This window comes from Betta splendens, chromosome 11 (genome assembly GCF_900634795.4).
Source record: "Betta splendens chromosome 11, fBetSpl5.4, whole genome shotgun sequence".
NCBI classification, from domain to species: Eukaryota; Metazoa; Chordata; class Actinopteri; order Anabantiformes; family Osphronemidae; genus Betta; species Betta splendens.
In genome coordinates this window covers 9745349-9759727 of record NC_040891.2, presented here as the reverse complement: position 1 = coordinate 9759727, position 14379 = coordinate 9745349, and the positions used below count along the sequence as shown (strand labels likewise).

General features: G+C 42.4%; 1 protein-coding gene across 5 annotated transcripts; it reads right to left on the bottom strand.

Moving 5' to 3' along the window:
- Positions 1 to 1569: 1569 nt before the first annotated feature.
- On the bottom strand, positions 1570 to 13519 carry tpd52 (tumor protein D52). 5 transcript variants are annotated; one of them, XM_029166954.3, is made up of 7 exons: positions 13359 to 13519; positions 6254 to 6378; positions 5873 to 6021; positions 5211 to 5312; positions 4012 to 4053; positions 3493 to 3541; positions 1570 to 3105 (listed from the first exon to the last, which is right to left on the bottom strand). In XM_029166954.3, the coding sequence occupies exons 1-7, from the start codon at positions 13375 to 13377 to the stop codon at positions 2983 to 2985; spliced, it is 609 nt and encodes a 202-aa protein (XP_029022787.1). In that variant the 5' UTR covers positions 13378 to 13519; the 3' UTR covers positions 1570 to 2982. The 5 variants fall into 5 exon arrangements, with proteins under 5 accessions (XP_029022787.1, XP_029022785.1, XP_055369096.1 ...); XM_029166952.3 differs by lacking the exon at positions 13359 to 13519 and adding an exon at positions 12619 to 12801; XM_055513121.1 differs by lacking the exon at positions 13359 to 13519 and adding an exon at positions 8776 to 9348.
- Between the last annotated feature and the right edge of the window lie 860 nt (positions 13520 to 14379).

Here is a 14379-nt window from a genome sequence, read left to right as displayed (position 1 = left end):
CCCAGTAATTGATGAACGCTGTGAGACAGAACACAGGCTCCACCTGTGAAGAGTTGTGGTCCACTGCCCTCGCTGCTGGGCAGACGTCTGTTCACGTGCGAAAACTAGTGTCCGCGTGGCTTTGTGTCGATCTTGTAGAGACTCATGTCGTCATGGCTCATAATTTAGACACAACCAACACGCGTCCGCCTCCTCCTTTGATTCTGAAGGTTCCGTGTTTCAGCTCTCACACTCGAAGCCATGTTTGAAGTGAATGTTCCCCTTCTGTCTCTTGTAGATGAAGGGTTGCTGCTCCATAAACACACACCCACAGTGATCCAGTGTCACACACTGACTATATATTGGACTCTATCCTTAACACGCAACGCACCTGCAATACGTATCCGCTCTGTCACAGATACTATACTCTAATGCACCAATGATGTTCTGTTCTTCGTTAATTCTTTTCCACAGTATTATCAAATGACCTATATGAGTATATGGTGATTATTCTCCGGAGAAGAACCGCTGCACCCTGACTGTTAACTCCTGTACCAGTTTCTTCTTCTCCGATCTCTATGTGTAGGAACTGCCATCGTTCTCGTAGCTGTAAATGGTGTTTTCTGACATATTGCGTTCTGGTGCTGTTGTTGTTGATTCGGTTTACAGTTTGGACCCGCTCCAGAGGTACCTGTGTCACTACCAGGCTTTGGAGGCGTCTGCTTAGAACTGAATAAAGGTTTTTTGGCAGCTGTTTGTTAACTCCTGTCACTGTGTCTTTTCTCATTCTCAGACAGAAGTGATTTGTCAATTATCTGTAGTCAATACAAACGGTGCAGCAAGTTAAATGTCAGTAAAAGTATGTTTGAAATTGAAAACCTACACATTGATCACGTTGCTTACTCAAAAAGCTGCACCCAGTGTCCTGTGGCTCTGTAATGTTGCCTAAAATACAAGTTAACTAGCTTTTTCCTGCAGACATGCTGCACGTTGCCATAGTGACATCTAAATTTGGATTTCTGAATTTGCCACCAGCTTAAACAGGATGTTGGCATTTCCCTGCAGGCCGTGCAACCTCTGTCCCAGTTGTGAGGCCTCCAACCTATTTGTCTTGTAACATCGGTTAAATAAAACAATTTTAATACTCACCACTGCTTCGCTGTGATAGAAATCTGAGCTACTATAGCTTTTCATTTTTTAAAGGATATTTCAGAAAACCTTCTCTGGGATGTCTTTCAGCTCCTTAGGATCCTTTAGATGTAGACTCTAAACATTACCACCAAGTCCTAACTATAGGTTGTAGGACTGTAAGTCACTAAAGCAGCAGCGGATCTGATCTGCATTAAGGAAAATAGAGGCAGCAGCAGATTCTGTCTTCTGGTGCCCTCTTGTGTTTAAACCACTCACTGCAGCTCAGTGACATGTAATTTAACCCATTACTAGTTTGAACTTTAACCACTGAGGTACACGTCATACAGTAGCTTTCGTTCCTCCTGACAAATAAAATGACACATTTTTACGCATGACATTTGGAGGCTGGGAAATCCCCTGTTCACCCCCTCACACTGTAGAAACACAGTTCACACAGAGTTAGGTTACAGCAGGTCTTTTAATGTTTCCAATCAAGAACCAAACAAATCACATGTAACGCGTACTGAATAGTTGCTGATAAACACTTGTGTCTGAAATACGTGGCTGCAAGGACTTTCCTTGTGTCGTGGCTGGAACCTGATGTTCTATGAGGACATGTTAAAACCTCAAGGCCGACGCAGGCGAGCAAGCACTTTGTGTCACGGCTGCTTAGAAACCCCCTTATCTGGCTTCGTACGCTTGCCCTCCCAGCCACGCTGTGCATGTGGTGAAGCGATGTGATCATGTTTGGCCAGTTGTCGTCCATCTGGCTACCAGAGGCTGCTCCGCGTGTCCATCTAGCATCAGTAGCCTCGTGCACATTAGTCAACTACAAGTGTTAAATGTTCAGTGGTTCAATATTCTCTAGGTTATATTCAAATGAAGCAGCTTTAGATGGAAATGTAACATTAATATTACTTTACCAAACGTTTTACACTCAAACTCGAAAGCGTGAAAGCAGCTTTTTCAGCAAATACTGTATATAATCCCGCAGTTTGCCAAGACACAACCAAAAGTAGAAAATTTGGGTCATTGTGTAACTTCTTAGAAACCTTTCCGCAGAAAAAAAGTGGCATCAAGAAAGGTAAACAGAGCTAAATGTCCTCTATTCCTTATTGTCCTGCTCTGATGTTGTCGGCAGTGTTTTACCTCAACGTTATTCTGAAATGTGCTTTGAAAACCTACTGTGGAGTGTGTAGGTAGCTCAGTAGCAGCTCAGCATGTTGCACCTACATGACATAGAAGAGATATTTTCAACAGTGTTGGACTACTTTATGGTTGCAGTTAGATTAAGACTCGTATAATTAGGACACAGTAATGAGATTGGCCACATTAAGGTATATATAACATATAGCAACCCAAGAATGAACCCAAGAAAAACATTGGAATGAGAAACCCCAGGAAGAGCAGAGTGAGTCTACTTATTTAAAGTTTCTTATTCTACATTCAAACACATGAACCTGTATTAACCTGTATAAATTTGATGACAAAAAAAATTAACTAGGAGTAGTTTTGGTGTCTGAGCTTAGATTTTTAGGCAAAGGCAGAGAAATAAGGAGTGAGTGTGGAAAGGAGTAGGAGAAAAGTGACAGCAGGATGAATTTCTCCCACATCCAGCCAGCACAGACTCAAAAACACTGCTGGCATGAGACCACATGCCTGCGCCCGTTCCATGCTTTCAGTTTCCACACCAGTTAACAAGTGAGCGCGCGTGTCAGGCGACAAGGCCAGACAATTAGATAAAAGGAAGGCTGGGGGTGAGTCATTTGTTTCCTATAGAAGGAGACTGGCACACGAGAGTTTAATGGGCAAGTGTTGAGGGTCCAGGGGTCAGAGGGTCAAGTGAGGAGGGCTGAGCCGGGGTCGGGCAGATCAGTGTGTCAGCGCCTCGTCGGCATCCGGGTCATTGGGCTGGTTGGCCAGTGGATCAGCAGACGGGCCGCTGTCGTCCTGATCGCCTGGGCCACTGGAGGACGGCGACGGAGTCATCTTAGTCTGAATGAGAGCGAGACGAGGAAGAGGAAAATCAGCGTCCTGTGGTTCAGTAGCTGGCACATGTGGCCACAGTGGTACAAAATCCTCTAAACACGTGAAAATGTATTGTTCTTAATTGCACACAACGGGTCTCTGAACCCAAAGAATATTCAGTAATGCTAATGCGATCCACTGATTGAAATGGGGATGTTCACAATTAGGTTAGACTAACACACAAAGCATCTGACTAGATCAAAAGATGTCATTATGTTGCTGCAGCGTGACATCAGAGCAGAGGAAATAGTTTTAAAATATTAAAAAGAAAAATTCATATAAAAATCCTTTTAAAGTGTGTATGAGTCTAACTGTGGCCAATAAATCCGGCCATAGTTGGTTTTGGTCTATTACCTTCAGTGTCTCCACTTTCTCCTCAAACGACTTGAATGTTGGTGCGTTTCTGGGTTGGAGGAGAGAAAAGAACAGACAGATGATGACATGACAGGTGTGACAGCAGCAGACTCGCCTCCACATCAAAGGGACCGATGAGTCCACACTGCAAATAGCAGTTCATTATGTAGGACTTCTAATTTCTTGAATATAAATATCAACATTCTTTTCTGTCTTTTCCCAATACACCCGTACAGTAGCTCACTGTATGTGGAACTCATTACTACTGGAGGAAACCAAGAATGTGGGCGTTCCCAAACTCCGCTAATCTGCTCTGACTTTAACAGTCGTCTGTCTGGGAGAGATTGGTCAAACCTGCCGCCTCCCTGATAAACTGGCTCGTTGCTCTTGGTGTCCTCCAGCTACGCAACACGTAAATGCAGGAATTCAGCCAGTGGAGACTTTTGTTTCCACAGTGTTGCACAAATATGTTGCACAGCCTCCTTCATGTCTCACAATCGTTACTTTAATTCCCCTTACCTCATAACAGGCATGCTCGCCGAGTGTTGCAACGAGCGCATGCTGTCCGACAGCATTGAGGAGGAGAGAGGGGGTGTTAGTGGTGGAGAAGACACGACAAACAACGCATGCTACAAAACCTCAAATGCTCTGTGAGCGTGTGAATGATACTGGAAGACTGGAACTGGTTTAAATATGATTTTTGAACACATTCTAATTTGTTCGTCTTTAAAACTTCGCTCAGGAGTTCCACAGGGTTCTGTGCTTGGTTCAGTACTCTTTAGTCTATACAAGTCTCCTTTAGGTAATCCATGGGAAAAATTAGGAGAGTACTATAGGATGTTCTCCAATTAATTTAAAATGCTGCAACCAGAATCTGGACCAAGATCACACGTGTCTTACAGTACAGGAGCTTCTTTGCATTGGCTCCTCGCAAAATCTAAAAAAGTCTAACAAATCTAAAATTCTTTTCCTCACTTACAAAAGTACCTAATGATAAAGCTCCATCTTATGTTAAAGACCTCATAGCTCCTTATGCTGCCATGTTAGTCTTGCGTGTTCTGGAAGCATCTTGTCATTGCACATACACACAAAACAAACATGTGCACACGTGAGCACCTTTTGATCCATGTCAGGCCGCTCCTCCCTGCCCTACCCCCCAAACCAGTTCCCTGCTCAGGCTCATCCGTGAGCCTGCATTTCTCAGCACACTCCAGCTTTGGAGGGGCCTAATAATCTTATTTGCAGCTCATTAATCCAGAAAGATGGATGGCAGGGGACTGAGAGATTAGGATGTAGAGGAGGATCAGCTGGAGCTGCATTGCAAATGGAACAATCTGTTGTTGCTTTTTAAGCCGTGATTAAGCAGGAAATATTAACAATAATGTGCCATTAGACACAACATTAGACGACTGTGGCAGGTTGTATTTAAAACATCATTAGGAAAATCAATCCAGATAATCTACGGCTAATAGAACTTGTATATTTTTAATTAGGGGAATATTATAGAGGAAGATGATTGTAATATTAGCACAATATGAAAACACACATTATTAGTTAAATTAGTACAAAGATGCCAATAAAAAGTGTTGATGAAAAGCTCTCAAATATTTTATTCAGCCACTTTCCAAACATATTTGCAATAGAGCAGGATCTGTATAAAGAACAGAAACCTTTTCCTTCACTGTCTATGTACTCACTTTCTAATATTTCCGTCTCACCTGACATCCTCGAGCTTCCGGCTGATGGCAGTGCCCATGGTGGAGAGAGCTGCCGTGGCCTTCATACCTGCCATAGAGAACGTTTCAGATGTCCTCCTATAGCTGAACAAAAGAATGAGAGATGACAAGAGTGAAGGACGAGTGACGGGCAGGAAAATGACAGCACGAGAGTGATGGAAAGAGATCAAAGACTCAAGAGAGGCATCGAGGTCAGAACCCAACTTCAATGTAGTTTTCATTTTAATAAAACCTCAAAGCATCAGAATGCAGCTCATTTCCTGTAATGAAAACGCCATCAAAGAGTTTCATGCAGGCCACTGGTGGCCTGTCAGACGCACAGACATCTTTTTTTCTGAGCAGAGTCGACAGGTAACCATGTTTTAAGGCACCCAGACACAGAAGAAAGCCTGATAATCAAACAAATAGATAATAGTGTAAGAACACGATGACACATCTTGATGACACATCTTAGAACAAGTGGATAATAAGCCATTTAATCACAAGGCTTGTGTTTAATTTTCCAGAGCAACTATAAAAAGGTGTCAGATACGGTTTGTAATGACCTTAAATCTAATGACAAAAGAGCAACAGGCAAAGCATCGTAATGAAAAGCCGATGACATGTGACCAACCAGGCTAAACGACGGCACAATGGGGACTTACGCAGTTGAGGTGGTGACCTCCTGCCAGGTTTTAGTGATGTTCTGTTTCAGCTCATTCAGGGGTGTGATGCCCAGCTTCCTCTTAATTTCAGCAACCTGCTTCTCTTTGGCTGCCAGGACCTGAGACAGAGTCTGGATCTCATCCTCTACCTGGACACACATGACAAAGGCACAGGCACATTCGGATTATTCTTTATGCTGTCATATATTCTACACTGTGTACACTGATCCCTCCTGTCTATTATTTTATATAGAGTATAATCCGACTAACTAACGGCAACAGTAAATATTTCATATAAACATGTTATATAGATTCCTATTCTACTATTTTGAGCTGTCCTTGTCCATCAACCATGAGCTTTGTTCCCTTGTGCCTTCTGACCTTGACCAGCTCCTCCTGTAGTCCCTGCCGCTCCTCCTCCGTCAAGGCTGGAGGAGGGGAGGCACCTTCAGACATCATTGCATCCTCTCCCACCTCTGGCACTGAGTCCGGATGCTGCTGGAATTCTGGGCGACAAAAACAATTATTTCACAAGAATGCTTGAATGTCAGAAGAAATGTAAGCGATAATGGCAAGACATGAATATAGGAAAAAACGGTGAATGGTGCTTGGTATCTATATATAAATATAGTTTATATGGTTTATTTTACTTAATCTTTTTCATTTTTAGAAATAAACAGTTTAATTTTTACTGTAGAGTTGTGGGGATGTAATGCCTCTTCTACACACACTTTTTGTCGGTCTGCACTCATGTACAGCGACATTAACACAAAGGCAAAAATACAATTGCAGCAGAGAAAAAAAAATGGGGAAACCCGAGACATGAATAAGCAGTGTTAAGGGGAAAAAGAGAAAAGGGAACTGCTGGAAAATATTAGAAGAGAAGTCAGATCTATAACTGAGAAGAGAAACCAACCAAACCCGAGTGCGTTTGATTATGACAATGGTCTAGTAAAAGGTCATTTAGATTCTGACAGCAGTGCCATCATGGTGCTAATCTGTCAGTATGAGGTGGCCGGTGCAAACACACCTTCTAAATGGTAAAGAACACGTATCTCGTTTGGTGGCTCATTTGTTATCAGGCCGCTCAGAAAACAGAGAACGAGGGTTGGCCGACAAATACCAGCTACACCACGTCCGCTTAGTCACCAGGAGAATTATGCAACAGTCACTGAATTTCAAACTATTAACTAGAAGGCTTTGTGACTCTTTTTTTATGATCTCTACTAAAAACAAATTCCGGCTGCCCATGTCTTATACAACTGTGATTTCTGGGTATCAAACACACATTAAACAACAACAGGCCTTTGCATACAATGGACCCATTGACTGGTTCCAAGTACACAGCAGTAACTAAACACCAGTTGAAAAGCATTGTGTCTTTTGCACCTGTAGCCACACCAAAGATGTGTGCTTGAGTGTACAGCTGGAGGATTTGAAACATTCTTTTACTATTAGTTCAAATCAAACCTCTATAATACACAGTTATGTCCTTTCTAGCCAGAGCTGCACATCTTTATTCGCCCTCCTCCTACCTCATTCCAAGCACTTGGCCGCCTTTCCCTCTTTCACTCCCTACGCTGAATACTTTCAGCTGAGAAAGCTGGATGTTTGTTGAGGGCAGAGGCACAAAATTCACAAGAACCTGGCAACACGTCCTCCCACAGACACTACAGCAGAGGTTTCTGAGCTGCAGTGGAGACGTAGCGTTTCTCACAAGCTGAAGGCCGGGCTGCTTCATTCATCATTTAATGCTATGGAGCAAGACGAGCTTAGAGGACATGCCCTAAGAGCAAATACTGATATGTCCAAATATAATCCAATCAGTGCTGAAGAATTTTACAGATGTAATAAAGGTGGGGTGTGTTACTACAGAGGTGAGACTTTATTCAGAGCTCAGCCCTAAAACCACACACACTTCCTCTAAACACACCGCCCTCATATCCCCTGCTCTCGTCTTACATTTGACCTGTCTCCCTATTACTAGTGATGCAGTAGTGACACATATACACAACACAAAGACACGTACCTGCTTACAAAGGCTGAATTGTGTAATGAACACTTCCCCTCACAACGGCCTAACCCAAGCTGATGAAATAGTTCTCTGATATTATAGTCAGAATAGAAACTATTAGGATAAGAAAGGTTTTAGAAGACTGCAGCGAACCTCGGGGTGCAGAGAACAGGTCCTGTAGGCGGAGCTTTGACCCAGCTTCTATGCAAACTTCTAGTCATTTCTGCAGGTACTGTAATAGTGTGAGATGTTTAAAACTGGAGTTAGTGGTGCATCAACGAACCTCAGTTTCAATCAGGACACGCTGGAGCACAGACATAACATGTACCCGAGGCCTAGGAACCATTGCTTTGCTCCAGCACACGAGGCCGACCTCACTACCCCTTTGGTTGAGCCAACTTCCTCTTAGTCTAGTATGTTCTGCTTCATGACCCACCAGCTCTGAGAAGCTGCTGTAACAGGTCATTAGATAAGCGAGATAAAGCCTATCTGCATCGAGTTACAGTAAAATCGATGCTGTGTCATAAACATACAGCTTATGATGATCAGAAGCTATTTAAGATCTGTGACTACCATATTTATAACAGCGAATCACAACACAATAAATATTCTTGAAAGCTGACTGCCTGAACAATAAAATCAAATACTCCCAGAGGCTGTTCTCAGACCATCACCAATTACAGTTAGTTCCCCTCCGCTTACAGTTTGAGTTTCCCCAAATTCTTCTTGTGAAATGAGCCAAACGTACGTTTTATCTTTCTGTACAGCGTACACACACACACACACACACACACACACACACACACACACACACACACACACACACACACACACACACACACACACACACACACACACACACACACACACACACACACACACACGTTACCTCTGGTTCTGACAGATGGAGAGCTGGGCGGTGTTTCGCCGTAAGCCGGGGAGAGGTAGAGGTAGCTGGTGTTGACTCCTTGCTCAAAGTCAAACGGAGAGTGATATTCCTCCAGGGGCTCCATGTTTACAGCTCGCAGTGTGTCGGCACAGCCGCCTCCTCCCCGACACCACCACTACCAGTGCAAAATCAGCCAAGTGCTGATTGTTTGCATGTGATGCAGGCACGTGCCGGTCCAATGTGTGTCTCCTTGTTTACGGCTTCCTGAACTCTTGGGCTTTTGTGTAACACACGCACTGTCCATGTGTATGTACGTACATTAGAGGAGTTGAACGGGTGTTGGATGAAGCTCCATTTCCATTTTCAGTATAAGGCCAAAGCGTTGACCACCATTTGTTCCGCTCGTGCTGTCAATGATTTACCTGTCCCTTGAAGCAACTGCTGCAGCCGGCGTGTACAAACTCCCTCCACACACCTGCTCTCTCTCTCCCTCCATCCATAATCCCAAAGGTCAGTTCTCAGTCCATCCTTTAAACATTTAACACAACCATTGCCGTTTTCTGATGCTAGTCACTGTTAGCGCTGCAGTGATATTGCGTGAGTCTCCAGTTTCAATACTCTCAGGACTCCCTGTCAATTCCCTCCCTCCCTGTCACCAAGCCTATCATCTAAGGAAGAAATAAAAGAGGCCCGTTTGTGTGGGCCGGTCACATGACATGTATGAGCGTGTGGGTGTGGGCAGTAGATGAAAAGCATAATCTGCAGTGTCCCAGATTACGAAGGAGCACTAATCCAGAGTGGACTAACAGTAATGCTAGTCATGTAGAATAGAGGGCAGAGCGTGCCAGAGGCCACACTGGTCTGAATGTACAGACAGAGAAAACTACCGCTGGTTTATTACAAATTGTGAAAGTACTGTAGGAGATGTAGGAGTTTCTGCTGCACAGACCATTTCTGCTGTCTAGAGACAGCTAGCATCTTAGCGTGTACAAGCACCTGCTGATGCTCTGTACCCAGCAATTCTTTACAGAAATACCAGCACTGAGAGAAACGGGATCCAAGTCAATACATATTAAAGCACTGAGGGACAAGTTCCACAGTCAACTAAGTCAAAACCAAGACAATGAACATTTCTACTATAAACCATTAAAATGTATTGAGGGTTAATTAACTCTATTACATTATGACAGATGGTGAGGTATGAAATTACTTGGAATGTGTGTTTTCTCAGAGAAACCAGATTTCCTCAGATCTCATAGTTACAGTATAACTGGAGACTCCAAACTGTTAATGTGTCTGTAAACAGTTTCTATCTGCTGGGCTTGTCGACCTTCTCACGGTTTACGCAGTCTAAATGACAGCTGGGACTGGTTCTAACACTCACAACCCTTAACAGGAAACGTGATAGCAATAGATGGAGCAATAGATTACTGTGAATTACAGCCAGTTATCATAGTGTTGGCACACACAAAATCCTCATCCTTAAATATTTTGCATTCAGTTTCTTTTCAAAAGCTTTATTTTGCGCAAAGACAATAACATAGTGGCCAACTGCTGGTGGAGTAAATTAAGTGGACAGGGTCTCCCACATGATCACTTCAATATGACTCCCCTCTGCCACTCCTGACCAATGGAGCCACTGATTCATTGGGGACACTGGATTCATGTGACACTTAATAAGAAAATGACTGGCATGGTGGAACTGGCTAAATTATTACATATTCTACCATGAATGATAGGAGCACCAAAAACAAGCTACGGCCTGCATCTACCCAGACTGTAACCAGTGACAAACAGTCTTTTTAAGTGGATAATGAAGCACAGCGTGAGATCCATTACTCTCTATTCGTGGAATACTGTCACATGATTAGCTTAAAACAAGAATCATGAGACGTGACAACTGTGGATCCAATGAGCATGCACAAAGTTCCCATGAGATGCATCATGGGAAAACTGTAGACAAAGGTCAAGGACTGGTGTCATCACGCTGTAAATTTTCTGCAATGGACAGTAAGCATATTCTATCCAAAGGATTCCTTTAGGAATTAAAACAATAGTCCAGCTCTCAACCAAAGACCCAGACTTCACCACTAAAGCTGCTAATGACTACACGGTTAGTGGGCCGTTGCTGAAGATCAACTCTAATAATGACATTTCTGCTCTCTGCTCAGAAAAATATATGAAAAGCATACTCCGTAAAGGGTTCAAGGATGGGAAGACATTTTCAACATTCTTATGTTGAGGAAGAAGCCTGTTTCCTTTGTGATAACAGTTTGCCTTCATACGTGACCGTCACATCACACTTCAGTCTGGCTGCTTTTAATGCATAAATTGGACACATGGAAAATACAATTGTGTGACTCTAATAAACTCCCTATGTTTTGATGATTATTATTATACAGCACACACTTAATGTATATTGTTGAAAAAACATTCAATTACCAGCTGTTATTTCACTCAGTTCAGTCAGGATATTTTCTAAACACCCAAACTGGCTAGCGCTAATACTTAACATTCAAAAGATTACAAATTCAGACAGTAAATAAATACCATTCAAAGGCCTTTTTTTCATTCTTTAAAGCACATTTCTAAGTAGAGCTACTCTGATGTACTGTCGACAGTACAGAGATGTTTGTGTAAACTGAAAGCAACCAGTGGCCCCATTGAAATCTAATCAGGGAAAAATTTCAGCCACCGATCATGACAATGTTAATGTGACAAGTGTGTTCAAAAAAACAAACCGGACTGAAAGGCCAGACTGTAAGATTCTGAAGACAAAATGACGTGTAGTAGTAGTAGTAGAAGTAGTAGTAGTAGTAGTAGTAGTAGTAAGAAAGCACACTACACTATGGGATAGCCCTACTGGAAAGTCCACTCTACTACGGGGGAAAGCAAAAATACAGACTGTTATGAAAAACATCCAAATACTCGCACAACTCACGCTTAAAATATTATTATAATAACTACATTATTTTTATTATAATATGTTTTCTAGTACATTATAGGATATATTATATAAATTATAGGTAAGGATACACTTACCATAGATATCTGATACAATAAAATTACCTCTTGTCTGTTGCCATGACAGTACTATGGCTATTAAAAACAGACCTGATGAGGTCCTATAGCTCCATGTAAAAAGATACAACAACAACTTGTATGGGTGAAAATAAACTTCTGCTAGCAAGCTACAACACCCTGGACCTGAAGTAAAAACACTTCCTGGAACAGCAAAGTGGGCTTCAAGGACCAGGGCCCCTGGTCAAAAGGCCCAAAAAGGAACATGTTGCATTCGCTGCCTGAAAAAAAAACCCTAAAAGCATATGAACATTGGTTAATTTTTTTTTTACATTTCCTTTGTTTTGTTTTTTTGGCAGGTAAAGTGGAGAATACTATCAAGATCAAATCCCTGCCAATGCAATAAAGTACAACAAATGGGAGCCTTGCTGCAGGGCAACTGCATAAGAAAGTCCGAGCCACACGCGTACACAACAATCAGACACCACTGCACAACTAATACACACCCCATTCAGTCTAATAACAATAATCAGCCAGTAACATGTTTTAGAATATTTCCACCTACTGGCAAAACATTCCACAGTATAAAACATGCTCACATCAGGACACAACTTGTCTGTTCTCACTGATGGTAAATTGGGTCAGGGCTGTGCCTTTGAAGTGAACAAAGAAACCTCAATCACACACACAAGAATTGCAAGGTCTTGTTTTCAGCAAGAAAAAGAATGCAAGGGGAGAATGTTTTTTTTTGGCCGAAGCCTAATTCATATCGATTTCTTGCATTGCAGCAAAAACAAAATCGTCCACCGTCCCGAGACATACCTGTAGGCAACTGCACGAACGAGGCAGGAAGTGCAGACGTTGGAGAGCAGATGTCTGCCTTACAGGTACAGAGGTGCCGTGTGCAAAGCATTCCCAGAATACCTGTAGGCCATGGACATCACCTGTTCTCTGGTCGTGAACATGCTTGACAGTCCCACACGTACGATACGACCTGTTTCAACTCACCAATAAAGCTCAACGTCTTTTAGACTAAGAGAACGCGTTGATTTTAAAGGACGGTTTGGCCTCAACCGTCCAGTTAAAGAAGAATCAGCAACAATAACGTATGAGAACACAGCAGGTGTGGTGGGAACGTTCAGACAACATGCAATTAGCTGTCAAACGGGTGTCGCTCTACGTTTCTCCTTCATTACTCGGTTTTATAATTCACTTTAATAGTAATAGCAACTTCCTCTTTCGTGATTTACTGCAGCTACTGCGTTACCTCGTGGGCTGGTTACATGGTGAAAACCATTGTAACAGTCGACTTCCGTGTTAATTTTGGTGACACCCAGATTAATGCATACCGAAATATTCCTGATTCCCCACAAGACTCCCCCGTGTTGTACTTGTCACGAAGTTGAGCTGTAGTACTTCGAAAGATAGCAAACGTTCCCTGGTTCGACGTGACGAACTCCAACGCCAAGTTTGCTAGTTTTGCAACTTTCGTGTGAGGGAAAAAAAGTATCTTTGACAAGGTTTTCGGTAACAACTGACAAATACATGGACGAATCGTTTACCTTTGTCCGTATCCTCCATTGTGCAGCACGGCGTTGTTTCTGCTGAGTTTATATCCACAATGTGCAGGTTGCTAACTTCTCCGCTGCAGACCTTCCTGTTCTCTCTCTCAGGTTGCCAGGCAGCCGCCGTGCGGGGTGGGGTCCGCTGTGACGTCAGCGCGTCGCAGTGTAAACAGAGGCGAGCACGTGGATTAAGTTTTACACCATCAACACGGCGGCGGCTCGACAACGACGCGTCAGGAGTTGTGTTTTCGCTGTACGGTTACACAACTACATCGATATATTTAATTTGCAAATATTATTTTGTGGGCTACATTTTAATAATTTAATGGAAAATAAAACTAATACGGGCTGTAAAGCATCATTATTTTTTTACTTTCTAAATGATGAAATATATTTCCTGTTTGTGGTGACGTTATTTGTATGACAAAATAATATAAGCCCACAAACATATCCCAGTCAATAATGGATAGTTAATACTGTTAGGATACAGTCTCGTCCAGTTTTGGTCTGTCACAGTGCTTCTGAGCCCAAAATGAGAATAGACAGACACAGAAAGAACATGAGCAGTATATTTATGAAGATTTTATATAAGTTATATAGCTTAAGTATTAGTTACGTGAGAAAATATCTTAAGTAAAAATCGTTTACTGGTTAATATTGGATATATTTAGTATTTCTTTGTGTAAATGACAGCATTAGACAGTCTGGGATGTTGGAATCAATATAGCTAATGATTTATTATGATCATCTAGCTAAAGACATAGATTAAAGATGCTAAAACCCAACCACTGACAAATCCATCCCATTAGTAATGCCAAGTGTTTCTATAAACTGGAGCAATAAATAGGTACACTATTTGTATAAGACATGCATTATTTCCCCCTTCAGAAAGTACCCAACAGAGTGGACAAAACAACCCTCTATTGTAATCACAACCTTCTCTTGTTCAGGCACAGTGTTTAAAGCCCTTCATTTCAGTGGCCATTGTTGAAACTTTACACATAACTGTACCAAACAT